This window comes from Haliotis cracherodii, unplaced genomic scaffold (genome assembly GCF_022045235.1).
Source record: "Haliotis cracherodii isolate W230 unplaced genomic scaffold, xgHalCrac1.p SCAF_4, whole genome shotgun sequence".
Classification (NCBI taxonomy): Eukaryota; Metazoa; Mollusca; class Gastropoda; order Lepetellida; family Haliotidae; genus Haliotis; species Haliotis cracherodii.
Genome location: NW_027266297.1, coordinates 43,948,362 through 43,967,863, shown reverse-complemented (window position 1 = coordinate 43,967,863; position 19,502 = coordinate 43,948,362). Strand labels below are relative to the sequence as shown.

General features: G+C 41.0%; 1 protein-coding gene across 2 annotated transcripts in view; it reads left to right on the top strand.

Annotated features, from left to right (window-relative positions):
• Positions 1-19,502, top strand: part of LOC139479960 (cytosolic carboxypeptidase 6-like) — a 122,631-nt gene that overhangs the window by 95,590 nt on the left and 7,539 nt on the right. For both annotated transcript variants that reach the window (XM_071262909.1, XM_071262908.1), the window contains exon 10: positions 18,680-18,792. In XM_071262909.1, the coding sequence (XP_071119010.1) occupies positions 18,680-18,792 (113 nt within the window). The remainder of the gene's footprint in view (positions 1-18,679; positions 18,793-19,502) is intronic.

The following is a 19,502-nucleotide window of genomic DNA, read 5'->3' as shown; positions in this document are numbered from 1 at the left end:
GCCATGTCACACATATAGTCCTAACAGCATGATTGATGCATGGTGTTTTTGGAGTGAAAATGAATACAGGATGTTTTCCTGGAGATTTTCTGTTTGCCACCATTATAGAGCAAACAGTGTCACCTGTTATTAGAGAGATGACAGAGCTCTTCTTCAGGTCTTCATTAGTTTTGCCTGCTAGAAAGATATGGTTACTGGCCTTCTCATGCTGTCATATTTTGATTAAAGCGTGGTCATTAAGTGGTAAAATGAGATGTTTTTATCACATTTAATGTTGCCGTAAGATCATTCTGAAATGCAATTAGGACCTCTGTATTCATGTCAGTGAAAGCCATGAGTGGGAGACAATTATTGAGGTATAATGAACATGTGTTAAAGTGCCAGAGACCGTTTGTTTTATTGGAAAATCACCTTTACATTCAACTTTGGGGAAAAAAAGATCCAGCGGAAAAAGGGAAAATAGGGATGTTTTCTTTGTTGAATGGGATATTTTAGAACAGATTGCTTTGAGTTTTTACGGTGAATTTAATGGAAAAATTTGTTCTTTTCAAATGTTATCAAGGGTCAAACAGATCCTTCTTTAAGTTTAAAGTAATTAAAGTAATGTTTTTGTAATCTATCCGTAACAAACGAATAAAAATATTATTAGTTTGACAAACATGTGAATTTGAACCTATGAAACATGTGCAGCATCTGTTGGTGTATGGTGATTTAGATAAAAATTGTGTTTGAAAAAACATTCAAATATATATCCAAACACATTATCAAATATGTTTGGATTTTCGGAGGTTAACAGTCAATCTTTCTGTTTATTTATGGTGACTTTATTTAAAGATTGCTAGGCTGTATGTTATAGAAAGATTTTAGAATCAAACCTTGGTCAGATGTGTGACAGTTTAGCACACTATCTATTGGGCTAGACTCTCGGGGCCATCGTACGTGTGCTGGGTCATGATGGACCTATCGGCTATGGGATTCTCAGCTACTTTTTAAGTCAAGTGTGACCTGGATGTGGACATATAAATTCGTTTCTCCTCTTGTTGATTCTGATAGCTATCGATATAATGTCACTCCAACTACACCTTTGTTTGTGTGACTGACAGCTTCACCAGTAACTGGATGTATCAGTGTATCGATACAATGTCACCCCTACTACACCTTTGTTTGTGTGACTGACAGCTTCACCAGTAACTGGATGCATCAGTGTATCGATACAATGGTTGGCCAGTGTTGTGTGGATGCAAATATTATTATGAGACCTTAAAAGTTTTTGCTTATGTAATTTTCATCAATATGTGTAGTAATGTCTCGACATCGGTGATAATGGGGATGTCTTTATGAAGACATATACTTTGAGACAAGATACACACAGCTGATAATGATTAACAATGTTTGAAGCCCTAACAACTTAGTATTAATTATTATACATCATTTACCAATGTAGCTTCTATCTTTCTGTTGATAAATCGATACTGATATGTTTTAATCCATGGTGGGCCTGATCTTGGACAATTTATTATCAACATTTTATTTTTTAAATAATATGCATTTCACAAAAAAGGTTGATGAAGCTGAGACTTTCTGAAAATCTAAGTATTGTGACGAAATGGTGTGGAAGATCAACCTCTTGTTACAATTGCAGTGATTATTTTTTAAATAAAGTGTCAGAATCTATATGGTATTGATCATCCATACTTGTCATAGATAAAAATCCAGCTTCGAGATCAGGCTGGAATCTGTTTCAAACGCCCTCACTGTCTTACATCAGATCATCTTTGATATCAGATATTTAAATATCAAATAATTCAAAGTAATTTTAGCCTGACTATTGTTTCAAGTTTATTCTTTTGTAGAAGAGTTGTATTAATATTTCAATGCCTGAAGGATACTGAGGAAAGTCCCCACAGATGAAGTTTTGATCAACTTGTGTGATCAACTTGTGTGATCAACTTGTGTGATGCTTTGAGTACTAATAGTGTAAAGATTTTTATAAGGCTGCAACCTGTTTTTCTGTTGTTTGTTTCATTATTGGCCTCCTTTGTAAACGGATTGGAAGCTGTTTACATAAAATGATGGGTCGTTAATATACGACAACATATGTAGACGTGGAAGTGAAATGAACATATTATTAGAAGTCTATTGCTAGCAATTCCAGTACTGCCTTCAGAGCCTAGGGACAGCAATAGCCTTGAAGTGCAGTGAAATGTATGCACATCAATTTTATGGAGAAATGGCATTGTCTTTGAACGTATTAGCAATACAAGGAAACTGACATTTAGGTAAGCTGTTGAAGAAGTAGCTGATATTGTGCGTATCTAGGATTGGATTTACGAGAAAATGATGCTGATGTCATTTGTAATGATTAAATCCCTGTAATATAGAAGTACGTATTGTGTCTATTGATAATAAATCGTACGCTTATTTGAAACAGAACTAATACAGTCACAAATCATGTGACACACCTGATTTTGTAATAGGAACAATGACATTGAAATCTTTCTGGATTTGGTTGCTTTGGAAAGAAATAAACACAGTATTGGTAATGGAGTAACTCAAATATTTTGTACTTTTTATGTATTTTTATAAAAATTAAAACCATGCATTAACCAGTGAAGTCATGTTCCGAGTGGTACTGTTTTAATTTCCATCAAAGTTGGTGTCTACTTCAAGGTAATCGTTCAATTAGATTGTCAGTGATCTTTGTTTGTGTGTGACTGGTCATTATTTTTGATAATATATTGACACTTTGATAACTGTAGCTGATCTATCCTGTATAGCAGGGGAACCTCAGCTCATCATGCAACTCAAGTGAAAAATTCTTAGGCCGTCATGCTCAAGTCAAAGGGAGAGAACCCATGTTGACATTTAGTCGGTCAGCAATGCTGTGGTGTTTTGTCCCTCTCGGTAACAGGAGTTGCTATGACATTTGACTGTAGACACTTTGGAGGGTTATGGTCGTCATCATCATCATCATCATCATCATCATCATTGTGACAAACAATGGTTTAAGTCTTTTGCATGACATAAATTAGAATTTCACATTTAATGTCCGACAGTTTTGCGGACTAAAATTAAACCTATGCTAGATGTAAGAATCAACTAAAATGGATTGGTGGCTTAGTGACCTGCTTGTGTGGTTTACTGGTAAAGCGTCGACCCGGAGAGTGGAAGGTCCGGGGTTTGATCCCCGTCCGCACCATACCAAAATATGTTAAAAGATGGTACTTGTTGCTACACTGCCTGGTGCTCGGCATTAAGGGGCTTAAACAAGGACTGGTTGGCTCGGAGTCAGTATAATGTGTCTGAGTGGAGCATGGTATCTCAGTTGGTTAGCAGCATAACATCGGCAATAGTCCGGACCTACTACAAGCAGCCACACACACACACTATATAAGTGCAATAATCTTGGAGGCAACGTTAAACCCCATTTCACCTCACCTGGTGTACAGTGCAACTTATTGGAAGCCCTGCCCACAATGTTGGTTTGATGTGGACCCAGAGGACTGATGTCCCTCACACAACCGCACTGTTAACCAACTGTTACAAATATCACCCACCATAACATAATCCGGGCCCCAGTTGCTGCAAATGAGTGTGCAGAGTAGTGTCCCTTAGCCACACCAGAATCCTAGGATCAGGGTTCGAATCTCAGATTCACCCTGATGATGTTTCCAGGTTTGCGCCATACCTGTACTAGTGGGTTTCATTAGTGGGAGACATCCTAAACCTGCATCACTTGGGGCTTTCCTCCCAACTCAAACTGACATGCAGTGATATAGTGTTGTGCTTACTCGCTTGCTCACTCACTCACTCACTCACTCACTCACTCACTCAACCGCTCAGCCACTCAACCACCCACTCAACCACCCATGCATCCACCCAATCACTCACTCACCCACCCACTCAACCACCCATGCATCCACTCACCCACTCACCCACCCACTCAACCACCCATGCATCCACCCACTCACTCACCCACCCACTCAACCACTCATGCATCCACCCACTTACTCACTCAACCACCCACTCACTCACTCAACCACCCACTCAACCACCCATGCATCCACCCACTCACTCACTCAACCACCCACTCAACCACCCATGCATCCACCCACTTACTCACTCAACCACCCATGCATCCACCTACTGCCTCACCGACCCACTCAACCACCCATGCATCCACCCACTTACTCACTCAACCACCCATGCATCCACCCACTCACTCACTCAACCACCCATGCATCCAGCCACTTACTCACTCAACCACCCACTCAACCACCCAAGCATCCACCCACTCATCCACCCACTCACTCACTCACCCACTCAACCACCCATGCATCCACCCACTCATTTACTCAACCACCCATGCATCCACCCACTTACTGACTCAACCACCCACTCAACCACCCATGCATCCACCCACTCACTCACTCAACCACCCACTCATCCACCCACTCACTCACTCACTCACCCACTCAACCACCCATGCATCCACCCACTCATTTACTCAACCACCCACTCAACCACCCATGCATCCACCCACTTACTCACTCAACCACCCATGCATCCACCCACTCATTTACTCAACCACCCACTCAACCACCCATGCATCCACCCACTTACTCACTCAACCACCCATGCATCCACCCACTCACTCATTCAACCACCCATGCATCCACCCACTCACTCACTCAACCACCCATGCATCCACCCACTTACTCACTCAACCACCCATGCATCCACCCACTTACTCACTCAACCACCCATGCATCCACCCACTCACTCACTCAACCACCCACTCATCCACCCACTCACTCTCATTCATTAATTACTGCTTTATCCATGTAATTTGTACGAGGGTTTCATTTCAAGCCTGATTAAATGCATGATTAAAGAAAGCGCTGAGAGGTCATGTATACTTCCCACTGATCTTGAGGCCATGGAACCAATAGTTCCTTTGATACAGTGTGTGCTGATCATCTTGACTCGTGACATATTGATGAGAAAAATATGAAGAGGCGTTTTAATACTATGTCAGAAGTATTTGTAGTCTTATGAAACCAAAAAGATGATTACTTAATTACTTGGTGTATATGTTTTATGATAATCATCGTCATGGTGATAGAGGAATGATGTGTCAGAATTGGTAACATTGGTTTTGACAGTAGTGTATTGTGCTGGGATTTGAAAACAGAACACTCACCACAGATCATGTTATTAAGTGTGTCTTATAATTGATCTGCTACTTTTTAGAGGTCATAAGAAAATCATTGACAGTTTGTGAATCATGCCGTATTGTTATGCTGCTTTTAGGAAAAACATCCTCAGCTGATGCATCATTTGAAGACGAGAAGATTAATAACATCAATTTATTTATTTTCAAATGTCACTTCCAAAATTTATGATTCCTGTAATAATCTGATCTTTTGATGGTGGAAATTTTTTAAGCGTTTTCCACTCTATTCAATCAAGATTGCCATTATTGTTGATTAAAATCACATTTGAAAAAAAATAATGCACAAAATTGATGCATCCCTTAGACCTGCCAGGAATTTGCCGTAATTTCTTTTGAGAAAAACCAACAGAAGAAACTTCCACTCCAATATGGAACAACTTAAATGGATTTTGATTAAAATCATTGGAAATTTATCCTGGCATGCATCATATTATGTTATGCTTCCAGTATATCAAATGGTTTGCATTTTGACAAGAAAACTGTTGCTTGGGCCAATACAGGCTCCATGCTCCAACAAATTGAAGGTTTTCTTGATAGCACAGGGTGGTGCGACAGCTTCGCAAAGCCGGGACAATCATTCTACAGACGCTGTGTGTTCTTCCTTCCACAAGGGTTAATTGAAACTGATAACTCAGCAACAATTTGCATCTAGATTTAATGCATAATGCAAAGATATGAACATGGGATTTTGAAAACGAGGATGCCGCTAGTTGAGGTTGGCGTACGATGTAGAATTATGTATTTAGCTTGTTGTATGCAGCTTCATGTATGCAAATATTGAATCAAGTCTGCATTAGCAAGATGTTATATTTCATAGCAAGTCACTTATGATTAGAGTTAGGAGAACAATCAGGCCAGCTTGGTACCATTTATGATCAATCAGGTGATTGAAATTGACATTGCCATGGCGATGTCCTCATTGCCTTTATCGGGACACTTTACTTCCACCTGGAACAATATTCAGTCAGAGACAGAGTTCTTCTGCTCCCAAATTAACCAAAAGAACAGCGTTGTAGATTTCCATAAAAGCCATTGGAGTATTTCCATAATTACGGCTAACCTATGTAATCTGTGCCGTAAACACTGTCATTGAGGTGAATGGATGACTAAATGTATCTATCTCAACTGGTTAATAGTTACTGTTATTCCGGCGCTAGGATTCCTGGTATTCTCATACCAGTGATTTTCTGTTTGGGGCTAAGTGTTCAAGGCTATTGACAGTTGTCATAAATGTTCCCCACAATTGACATTACTTAGGGACAGAAATGTCTTTTCAGTAGGGAAATATATGCTGAAATTGACAAGGTGTCAAAACCCATTTCAGCTGTCTAATGTCAGTGTCAGGCATGTCATATTTTTGGTTTCAATGGTCAAACCATGTTTAAAATCTGTCACCTCTTTTAACAATACTTTTATTTATAGTGATGCAGGGTTAGAACTAAACTCAAGAGCTTTACTAGCCCAGGTAAAGATAAAATGCTCTTGTAATGTTAAAACAATGGGGGAATTGGGAAATGTGTACTAGCCCATGGGAATTTGAACATGCCCCGGTCTGGTGAGCTAGTGTTAATTTCTAACCATGGTGATGAGTAAAATTGGTACAAAGTACATGTATTTGATTGGGTAAGTAAATAATCGTAATCTGTTGAAATCTGTTCTCAAGGCCGGAAATGAATGTTGTGTCTCAATATCAGTGCTTGAAAAATGTTCCCTCTAGGTTAACTCATAAGAATATCATTGACACCCAATGTCGATGTCAGTGCATGAATACTGCATTTGTGCACTCACAATCACACGTGGAGTCTTGCCAATTACTGATTTAAACCCATTATCATCATGGCACAGAGAAATCCAACACTTGTTCAACAAAATTACGGCATAATGAGTTTTTACAAGTCTACAGTCCGCTAAAAGCATTAGGATGTCTTATATACACAGATGTAAGAAGCTTTTGAAAGCATTTCTCCCCTTCTATCTCGGAGGAGTTGTAATGGTTAGCGAAAGTCGTCAAGTGTGGGGCATGCTGATGAGGGGGTTGGGGACGTGGGAGTTGCAATATTAACCCCTATGAAGTATTCATATTGTGATCTGTGCAAATGATGCTTGTTTGATATTTCGGTAAGGGTTTAGTTTGTCCCTAGCCGAATGTCTGGATCTTTTGTCTCATGGGAGGTAACTCAAGCCCTTCCATCACATCGTCGGATATCCCTAAGTGGTTCTTTTCTCTTTAAGCCTCATTGTCCGAATTGTTCTGGTAATTGATGAAATCTGTAGGGTTTTGAAATTAACGAGCTAATACACTTATATTCCAATGGCACTGGTGTGTCAGGCTGCAATGTATTTGATCCAGCTTCGTTTGACGTATTGTTAATAACGCCCGTTATTGATTCAGTCTTTGTGTGCTTGCTGAATTATATTTGCTTGGTTTTAGTGTTAGGTAACGGACTTCAATATCAGTTTTTAGTTTCTGGCCCAAATATTTCATTGTTAAGTGATGTCATTATTGACAGACAAAAGGGTTGATTACCATCTGTCAAGTTACAACATTGATGACATACATGAGGCACGCTTGTTGATTTCAGAGTTATTTAACGTGCTGTGGTAATGAATGGTGGACAATTAGTTGATATTAGTGTTATGTCAGCTTGCTTCATTAGGGATTCACTGAAAATCAGTTAACATTTTGTTGGTGACATTCAGCTGAATTCTTGGCTGAAGTTGTACGTAATACTGGCTTGAACCTGTCTGTGCTCAGATCAAGTCTTCAGGGAGGAATTGTTCAATTTGAAATACTCTGTAATTTTTTGGATTTGACTGAGTTTTGACAATCATTGGCGTTTGTTTGCATATTTCGAAAAATTATTATTGAGTTTGTGCTTCGGTATCAAGATTGAAGAATAATTTGTTGCTGATGGGGCCACAAATGTTCTACAGTCAAACGTTCAGAATTATAGCTGACTTTATCATGGTTGTCACTAAAATATCTTCTAGTATATTTCTGTGATGATATTCTGTATTCAGAATAGTACATAATCACAAAAATGTGTCATAATTTGTTTGGGTTGTGACTATAGATCTGCTGACTGTTTTACCATTTGTGATAAAAGATATTGAATATTGTAAGTACTTTATGGCTTTAGTCATCATTGACTCCTGGAAGTTAAAACATATCCAGATGTTGAATACAAATCTACATATATGTACAATCATTATTGGCCATTGTCATGGTAACATATGGCACCATAGAGAAATTGTTTATTGTTAGAAATCAGGTCACAACATCCCATATGACAATGCTGGCATCCAATGTCTGTCAGGCATGTTTGTTCACTTCATCAATACCTAGCTTAAGTATGCACAGGCATATACCCCTACACCCCTACATCCCTACATCCCTACATCCTACACCCCTACAGCCTACACCCCTACATCCTGCACCCCAAACACCCCTACACCCCTACATCCTGCACCCCTACACCCCTACATCCTGCACCCCAACACCCCTACACCCCTACACCCCTACATCCTACACCCCAACACCCCTACATCCTGCACCCCAACACCCCAACACCCCAACACCCCTACATCCTACATCCTACACCCCAACACCCCTACATCCTGCACCCCAACACCCCTACACCCCTACATCCTGCACCCCAACACCCCTACACCCCTACATCCTACACCCCAACACCCCTACATCCTGCACCCCAACACCCCTACACCCCTACATCCTGCACCCCAAACACCCCTACACCCCTACATCCTGCACCCCTACACCCCCACATCCTGCACCCCAACACCCCTACACCCCTACATCCTACACCCCAACACCCCTACATCCTGCACCCCAACACCCCTACATCCTACATCCTACACCCCAACACCCCTACATCCTACACCCCTACACCCCTACATCCTGCACCCCAACACCCCTACACCCCTACATCCTGCACCCAAACACCCCTACACCCTGCACCCCTACACCCTGCACCCCTACACCCTACATCCTGCACCCCTACATCCTGCACCCCAACACCCCAACATCCTGCACCCCAACACCCCATCACCCCTACATCCTACACCCCAACACCCCTACATCCTGCACCCCAACACCCCATCACCCCTACATCCTGCACCCTACATCCTGCACCCTACATCCTACACCCCTACATCCTGCACCCTACATCCTGCAACCCAACACCCCTACACCCTACACCCCTACATCCTACACCCCTACATCCTGCACCCTACATCCTGCACCCTACATCCTACACCCCTACATCCTGCATCCTACATCCTGCATGCCTACATCCTACACCCCTACATCCTACACCCCTACATCCTACACCCCTACATCCTGCACCCTACATCCTGCACCCTACATCCTGCACCCTACATCCTACACCCCTACATCCTACACCCCTACATCATGCACCCTACATCCTGCACCCCTACACCCCTACATCCTGCAACCCAACACCCCTACACCCCTACATCCTGCACCCCTACATCCTACACCTCAACACCCCTACATCCTACACCCCTACATCCTACACCCCTACATCCTGCACCCCAAACACTCCTACATCCTACACCCCTACATCCTACACCCCTACATCCTACACCCCAACACCCCTACATCCTGCACCCCTACATCCTACACCCCTACATCCTACACCCCTACATCCTACACCCCTACATCCTGCACTCCTACATCCTACACCCCTACATCCTACACCCCTACATCCTACACCCCAACACCCCTACATCCTACACCCCTACATCCTACACCCCAACACCCCTACATCCTGCACCCCTGCATCCTACACCCCTACATCCTACACCCCAACACCCCTACATCCTGCACCCCTACATCCTACACCCCTACATCCTACACCCCTACATCCTACACCCCTACATCCCACACCCCTACATCCTACACCCCTACATCCCACACCCCAACACCCCTACATCCTGCACCCCTACATCCTGCACCCCTACATCCTGCACCCTATATCCTACACCCCTACATGCTACACCCCTACATCCTACACCCCAACACCCCTACATCCTGCACCCCTACACCCCAACATCCTACACCCTACATCCTACACCCCTACATCCTACACCCCAACACCCTACATCCTACACCCTAACACCCCTACATCCTACAACCCTACATCCTACACCCCAACACCCCTACATCCTACACCCCTACATCCTACACCCCAACACCCCAACACCCCTACATCCTGCAGCCCAACACCCCTACACCCCTACATCCTACACCCCTACATCCTACACTCCAACACCCCTACATCCTACACCCCTACATCCTGCACCCCAACACCCCTACATTCTGCACACCAACACCCCTACACCCCTACATCCTGCACCCCCACATCCTACACCCCTACATCCTACACCCCAACACCCCTACACCCCTACATCCTACACCCCTACATCCTACACCCCAACACCCCTACATCCTACACCCCAACACCCCTACATCCTACACCCCTACATCCTACACCCCAACACCCCTACATCCTACACCCCTACATCCTGCACCCCAACACCCCTACATTCTGCACACCAACACCCCTACACCCCTACATCCTGCACCCCCACATCCTACACCCCTACATCCTGCACCCCAACACCCCTACACCCCTACATCCTACACCCCTACATCCTACACCCCAACACCCCTACATCCTACACCCCTACATCCTGCACCCCAACACCCCTACATTCTGCACACCAACACCCCTACACCCCTACATCCTGCACCCCCACATCCTACACCCCTACATCCTACACCCCAACACCCCTACACTCTACATCTTGCACCCCTACACCCTACACCCTACACCCCTACACCCTGCACCTCAACACCCCTACATTCTGCACCCCAACACCCCTACATCCCTACATCGTACACCTTACACCCCTACACCCCTACATCCCTACACCCCTACATCCTTACATCCTTACACCTTATACCCCTAAACCTTTACCGGGAAACCCCTAAACCCTTAAACCCTTAAACCCCTACACTCCTAACCTACACCCTGAAACCCCTATACCCATACACCCAAACACCCTTACTACAAAATCCTGCCTCTACCTCAGACACCTTCTTTTCACACCTTTACCTCTAGGTTTGTCAGCACCGTACCTGTGCTTGTGGGTTTAAATGAAGTGGTAAATGTCAAATGCATCACTTTCTGATGCTGACATGCCACGTTGTAACTAAAAGTGGCATTAAACCCGACATACTCACCCACTATTGCATGTCCTTGTATAGAATCCAGCAAGTATAAAGCCCAAGCTGCTGGTGGAGTTAAATGTAGCCACACAGTCAATTGTGTTAACAAATATACATGCATACCATCATAATTCCATTCCGCATATTTAACACCTGCATTTATCCAGCACATACATACGTACATGACAAATATTGACTCAATTCTTTCATGGTCAACTGAGTGCATAAACTTTCTGGAAATGTGGTTTACTGATTTTCATAGAAATATCCAAATCATGGCTTTATCATAAAGTTCCACTGTGTTCATATTATCAGGGGGCGGTCGGGTATCTAAGTGGCTAAAGGGGTTGCTCATCACACTGAAGACCCAGGTTGGATTCCAGACATTGGAACAATGTGTGAAGCCTATTTCTGGTGAACCCCACCATTATATTGCTGTAATATTGCTAAAAGTGGCGTAAAACCATACTCACTCACTCATATTTTCAGTCCTTGTTTGATTGTGATTTGTTTTGAGGGCAGGGTGACTTCAACTTCTTTACTCTTACAATGTGATGTTTTGTGGCAGATGACAGCACCTTTATCAAGCAAGCATCTGTACCAAAATGTCCTAATAAAAGAATAAAGAAATTGATATCTATAAGTCAACCCGGTCGCCATTGATACTGCAGCCTCTAACTGTCACTTAAAGATGTTGTAGTTGTTTTGTATTGGGTGAAATATAGAAAGTCAAAACTATCTGTTTGACTTGCTCACAGCTGGTAACATTCTACAAATCAGGTGTCCACTATGAGATGGCAGTTACTGCTGCAGTATTTACTTGAGTGAACCGATATCAGCCTGTCACAGCTGGAGATATTCTTCAGGTCTTAGAGGTGTGCTGGATTTACCAGCCAGAAGACATAAATACTGGATTTGTGTCAGGTTGTAGTATTTATGAGGATACATGTTTTGAGAAAGATGATCTGCAGAAGAATCAATGCTCAGAGCGGCTCTGCAAACATACATTATATATATAGCTCAACTTGTTACGCAAGACTTGACGCTGTTCACTTTCATCTTCAAAAACTCTCTAGCCATCTTATAGGAGATGTCAGTTCGTGAGTTTAATGTCCCTTTCAACAGTATTTCAGTTAACTCGTGAACATCGGGGGTAGAATAGGTCTACAGCAACCCATGCTTGCCGTAAGAGATGACTATGCTTGTCATAAGAGGCGACTAACAGGATTAGGTGGTCAAGTTTGCTGACATGGTTGATGCATGTCATTGTGTCCCATTTGCTTGGATTGATGCTCATGACATCACTCACTGGATTGTCTGGTCCAGACACTATTATTTACAGACTGCTGTCATATGGCTGGAATATTGCTGAGTGCAGTGTTTAACAACAAACAAATAAATAGACAGTAATCCAGAAAGCTTGTGTATATTGAAAAAGTGAGAGTCGATACACTTAGACCCTATTTCATTTTCTTTTTGTATATATAGCTCTTTAAAGTCCCCCCTTTGAAACCTCAACACGGATGAGTGAACACAGTGGTAAAAAAACACCTTGCCTTACAGTACTCTATTGTTTTTAGGTTCAAATTTGAATGACTGGTGCAGCCAGCCCATAATATTCCCTTTCACTTGACGGTTTATTGCATGAGTACCGAGCAACAACTACATGTAGAATCAGCCCCCAGGGATACAGAGAGCTGCAGTGTTCTAATTGAGTAGCGTTCCACATCACATCACTACATTACCGTAATGAATAGCTCATGAACACGACTTGTGGTCCTCATAGCTGATAAACAAAAAACATGAAATGATTTTCTTCTGTTAAATGTTTTTTAGCTGCAATTGCTTTTCTAAGGTGTTCCAATATATTTTGCTAATTTGATTTAAGTCAGCAACATAGTTTCCTTCAGATGGAAATTATTTTTTTGTTGAATGCTATTTTTCCTATACAGAAATGGCTGTGGAAGATGGGCAAACAATAAATATCATCCTTGAATAAATGCCCTACATGTCCAAATGCCAAGCCTGTAGGGACAGTGATAAATATCCATGGAATTGAATCATTTCTAAACACAGTCCCAGTACTCCCAGGCCTCGTCACTAAGTGACGATTTGCTTGATGGCATAGCTAGATAAACAGAAATTTATCAAATGGTTTTTTTTAATAAAGTTTTTGCCCGATTCCCGAGACTATTGTTATCAGTCAAATTGCATGAACCATGGCCAACTGCAGTGATACTTTCTCCCAAAGAAAACTGTAAACTGTATTGAATTATTAGACCAGTGTTGAGCTTGTTACAAATTGTCTATTAAGCTGTGTGATTCATCCCACTGACACATGCTTGGAAGATTCACATGATTTGTACGTCTGAGTCGGTCATCATAAATGGTAGAAATTCAATAATCCACATTCCAATGACAGAATATTTGAGTTACTTCAAAAGAATTTTCAAGAGATTATTTGGGGAAGAGATTCAGTCGAGTGGTTTGCCATCCTAATGATGATTATGCTTTCCTGTTAAACCAGTGCTGGGCTTTTAGACCTTCAGTCAAGAGCATTTACTGGTCCCCACTCTCATATAACAGATGAAATTTTGGTCGTTTCCACAGTTTTGCCATTGAATATCTAAGGCTGAGTCTGAGAAGGGAAATATCTTATTTATCATTATTGTAAGATGATAGTTGATAAGAACATGAAATGTCACAATATTCTGACTAGCTTCTACTCCAGACAGTGAGATTGCCTAGTCGTATGACTAGGGTCACATTCTCACAGACTATATTGTAGAGACAGGATGGATTTGCCCCATGTTGACCCAGCACTAAAGGAATGGCAAGGAAATGAGAATTTTAGACGTGCTAGAATTATACAGCTTTGATATAGTATGTGTATACTGCAAGTCTATACCATATTTCAACTTGGAATAGACTAGAATAATATAAAAAAAATTGTATTTAAAAATGAGTTTTAATTTTTTTAATCTTGACAGCAGTGACATCTTAACTATTGCTTTTGGTATTCATATATTTTTATTTTAATACCAATACTTTAGAGTGATATCTTTTGTATTTCATAGATTATTTTTTGTGTGAAAAATGTTGTATATTAAATGTGTGGCAATATGTTATAGATTTAATGGGTGCCGATATGTGATATGTGATGTTTTCAGTTATATCATGGTGTGTCAACTAAGATAGGAAAGCCAATCTATGGGTCTCCCCTCAAGGGGAATTCTGCTGGAAGTTTCATACATATAGGAGCTTTTAACAAAATCCACTTCCTTAAGAGGGAATAAGGTGCACAGAGTTGCCTCCCTTAGTCATGTCAGGATTGTAGTTATAATTTCAGATTCATTTTGATCATGATTCTGGTCTGTCAGCCCCAGCACCATGGCTTTCACTGCAAGACTATGACCTGTGTCAGTGAGCTGTCCCTGACTTCAAGCTGATTGTATATTACATAACTCAACTACTAATCAGAGCGGCATCAATCTCCACTCACTCACTCACTCACTCACTCACTCACTCACTCACTCACTCACTCACCACAACCCTTGTTGTCATGCACACCCTAAATTTGCTATTCATATTTTCATTGTATTTCTCTCTCCTTGCCTTCTGTTACCACTGAAAGTAAATATTTTCATATAACGTGACTGCCAGTGTAAGTGGCCCTGATACGTGCAACATGCTGGTGGAGGAGAATCACATCAGTCGAGCTTCTATTCATTCTATTCTATTCATATATGCATTGAATCTATATCAGCAGTTGGTAGTGAGTCATGGACAAATGAATTCCTAGACACTTAACTCGTGTGTATCACACACAAGCATTACAATGTCCAGCATGGAGGCCCTCTTGGTTTCTATACAGCTTGACAGCTTGTTTCAGCAGTTAAAATAAAAATAAGTATAAAATTAGACAAAGAAATAATTAGTGTCGGTTGGATGCAAAAATAATGAAATTTAAGTTATCTATTTATTTATTTTATAGATTTTAACATGAGAACAAAGCCTGACTGCTTGGAGTACCAGTGAAGCTAGGAGTAGTATTTTAACATAGTTAAGTTTGAGCCAGGGAAACACATTGTGATTTTTTTATCAGCTTCAGTGGTAATGACAAAAGGGATTTAAACTGGAATTATGTTTTCTTTCCCATTCTTGAATTTTAGAGTCAGCAGATCTGTAAAGCACGTAATAAAAACTACACAACACGTTATTGAGATGATAATTTCTTAAATGAAGACCATGTCTCAGCCAAAATAATATTGAACTATCGGTATGCTTGCTGGTTATTTTTCTCAGTGAATTGTTTCATATAAAAACAAATTCCATGTTTTATTCCTTGCAGAAAATAGCTTAATGGAGGTAAAAACGAGAGTGTGTTTTGGCATGGTAAATATCTGTATTAGAAATATTGTATTTATGCATGCCTTGGACGGTAGATGAGGGGAACACCATGTTTGTAAACACTGAAAGTAGTACATTGTATCTACCTGATATGTTTTATTTGCATATCTATCCTCATATTTATCTATGAATGACCCCAGTGGGTAACGTTTTTATCCGTTGGCTTTCTCCTACTGAGAAACCTACCCAATATATGATACAGAAGGACTGCCTTGTCCATTCCTTGTAGGAAATGAAATGAGATATGAAAAAGTATAAGGTTACACACTAAATTGATTTTTTCCATTTTCACATTACCAAGAACTGGAGCCAGATATTTACTTTATTTACGATTTGAATGGACTTCATTGACAAGATCCCATCTTGTATGTTACTGAGAAAAGCCATATAATGAAATTTAAATTAGTATTTACAAGAAATTATCTGTGAAAACAAAAATGAAAAATGTCTATAATCTAGTTCTGTATCCTGTTCTATACTTTGAAAAGAAAGTTTATGAAGCAAATATATTGAAATTTCTACTGTGATAATCTTCTATTAAATGATGATAGGAACTGAGTTTACGATAATGTTCTAAATCACTTTCCCGAGTTGTTATTTCATCATTTGCTTTTCTAATGGACATTTTTGTCCCCAGTATTTGGTAAAACATCAAGAATGACAGTTTGGTAATGTTGAATATTCATGAAGTATTGTAGATTGTGATGCTGCCATGTTGTATAGTGCTGAGCCCAGCTGGCAGGCTTCATTTAAATAATGGCATTGTTGGCACTGTTTGATTTACCAAACTCTCCAGAATGTCAATAGGTTGTAGTTCACAGATCATATTTCAAGTTAGTTCATTTGATACTGTTTGTGCAATATGGGAAAATGTAATTTCAAGCAGATGAGGTGTTGACACTTTATTGTGTGAAGTGAAGTAAAAAAATAGAGTGCTGTTCGATGGTAGTTATTTTGGGATGCATTAAGATGAAGCTATCTGAGAACAACTTACTTTGTGATTGTAAAATGTGAAATGGTATATGGTAAAATAGTTTTATAACATTGATTTAATACTTAACTTTGATAATTTCCAAGCCTTTTGAAGGGTATACTTTCAAGTGTTTTGTTGTCCTGTTTTAATTGAAATAAGTCCAATGCTATAGTGGGAATCAATGCAGGATAATTGGCCTGGTAGTCTAAGGGAGATAACTCCATGTTACCTTTGTTGAATGATGCTGGTTTTTGGCCAGAATGTGGACAACGCATAGGACACATGATGATTTACTACTACTACTACTACTACTACTACTACTATCGTATTCGACATAATAAGTGCCCAGGGCACTCTCAAAATTAGAAATAGGGGGCTCTTATTAAATTATCATTTTGGTGGAAAAAAACAGTTGAAAGATAAATTTTGTGGTCTATGCTGACAGCCTGAAATGTTTATGTACGACAGATATGCATGACAAAATTCGCCATGGGCGCTTATTACGTCGAATACGGTATTATCTTTTGGGACCTTGTTTTTGTGTTTTTCATCATTTGAACTGAAGGTATTACACAGCAAGGTTTCAAAAGTTCATGTAATGATAGCATTTGATGGGTCCAGCTTTTTGGTCTCTCTAACAACCAATAATTTCATGAAAACTTTCAGTGGAAACTGTTCTGACTTGTAGTTCCATGTTAACTTTAATGACAAACATTTCAGTAACACATGTTTTATGAATAACAATACTTCTTGCAGGTTCAATTAAGGGGCTCATCTAAACATCTCACTGAGTGCTCCTGTAGGAAGACAAACATTATCCTGGTTTGAAACTCAATTTCCCCGCAAAAGTGATCTGCTACAAAATATGGTAAAAGTGGCAGTCCACAAGGAAGGGTCACTATTCGTCCTGCCCGTAGCCCGGGACTGGTGGACTTATCAAAGGCTGATTGTGATCCCTGGAATAGGACAATAGTTTCCTTTTTCAGACAAACATTTTTCACTCAAATTCGGGGCCAGGAGAACAATCTTTATCTTTCCGAGGCAAGGGAGTTAACTGACTTTAAAAGTTCAGTTTCCACCTTTACTGAACTAGGCTGAAATTATGGAGTTATATTTATGCTGAACAACAAGTCTATGCATAGGCCAATCAAAATACCGTAGAGATATTGACATCCAGTTCATAAACAACAATTACACCTTCCAGTGTTGGATGAAAGTAGGACGATAGCAATTAGCATTCCAGCTTGGATTGATCTTTAGATTCATAGCCTAGTGGTTAAATTGTTTGCTCGTCACACCGAAGACCCGGGTTCGATTCCCGACATGGGTACAATGTGTGAAGCCCATTTATGTTGTCCCCAGCCATGATATTGCTGGAATATTGCTAAAAGTGGCATAAAAACAAAATTCACTCACTCATTAGATTCAGTCTCAACAAACCTTGTATCTTATACTGGGCAAAAAATGTCAGGTATCATGAATATTTTAAGGTATAGACATTTTTGTAGTGAAGACTGAGCACACAATTTCATATTTCACACATTTCAGAAATAATTCATGGTCTCCAACTTTCTTTGTTCATATCATATGCTTGAATAAGGTTTGTCATGCTGCACCTTCCTTGTGATATATGTATAACAATATCTGGGTCTCTAATTATAGCACTTCCCTTCATTTGCACTGTTTTTGCAGGAAATTCTCCGGTCCATATGGTCATCTGACACAGTGATGTAGTTCTCAGCCAGTTTGTGTTAAACCTGGTTCACGTAGACTTGTTGTGTTGCAGGACCCTGGGGGGCTGTATGGACGAGAACGCCCACTGCTACACCCTGGAGGTGTCCTTCTTCAGCTACCAGACCAGCACCACCGGCCAGGCCATGCCCTACACAGAGGAGGGCTGTATCCTTCACAACTAGGGGTGGGGAGTATAGCTTCCTATCAACCACTGTCAACTGGTAGATATAATCAATGAAGAATGAGTGCTTCAGGAAGAGTCCTTGTCTGGACATTTGATACGCCTTTAAAAGGGTTGCACACTGGCCAACAGTAGAACAGCATCTTCTTCCATGGGAGTTCTGTGGAAGAATAACTCCCCAGTACTGTATGAAGACCACGTGGTCAGGCCGATTGAGTGTCACAGTGGCTTGAATGCACTAATTGTTGTTCATCAGCTATCAATGACTGGTTTGCCAGACCCAGGTTTGATTATTTACCGGCCAGGTGAAGCTGGAAGACTGAGGTGAAGACAACGTTCTCACACTCATTCAGTGGTTGGAGGGGATCAGAGATACTGCCCAACATATTATACACACACTGCAATGTCACTAGTGCCATTCTTAAGTGATTGCTTTCAAAAGGCCTTACATGTGATGCTCGTGTATACCACAGCTGTGAATATAGTGGGTGTAAGTGTTCAAAATTAGCCCTGAAAGTGGAGGGGTCCTTGTCGCAACTAAATTGGGACCCCCGGACTCAAAGACTTTTGCATCAAACCACACAAAAAAAACAAGATCCTTCACTTTCTAAGACTGGCTGAGAAATCACTTTCGATTATTAATACAGGGGTCGATTTTACTGCTGGCCCATTGGCCCGTGGCCAGTTAAGATTA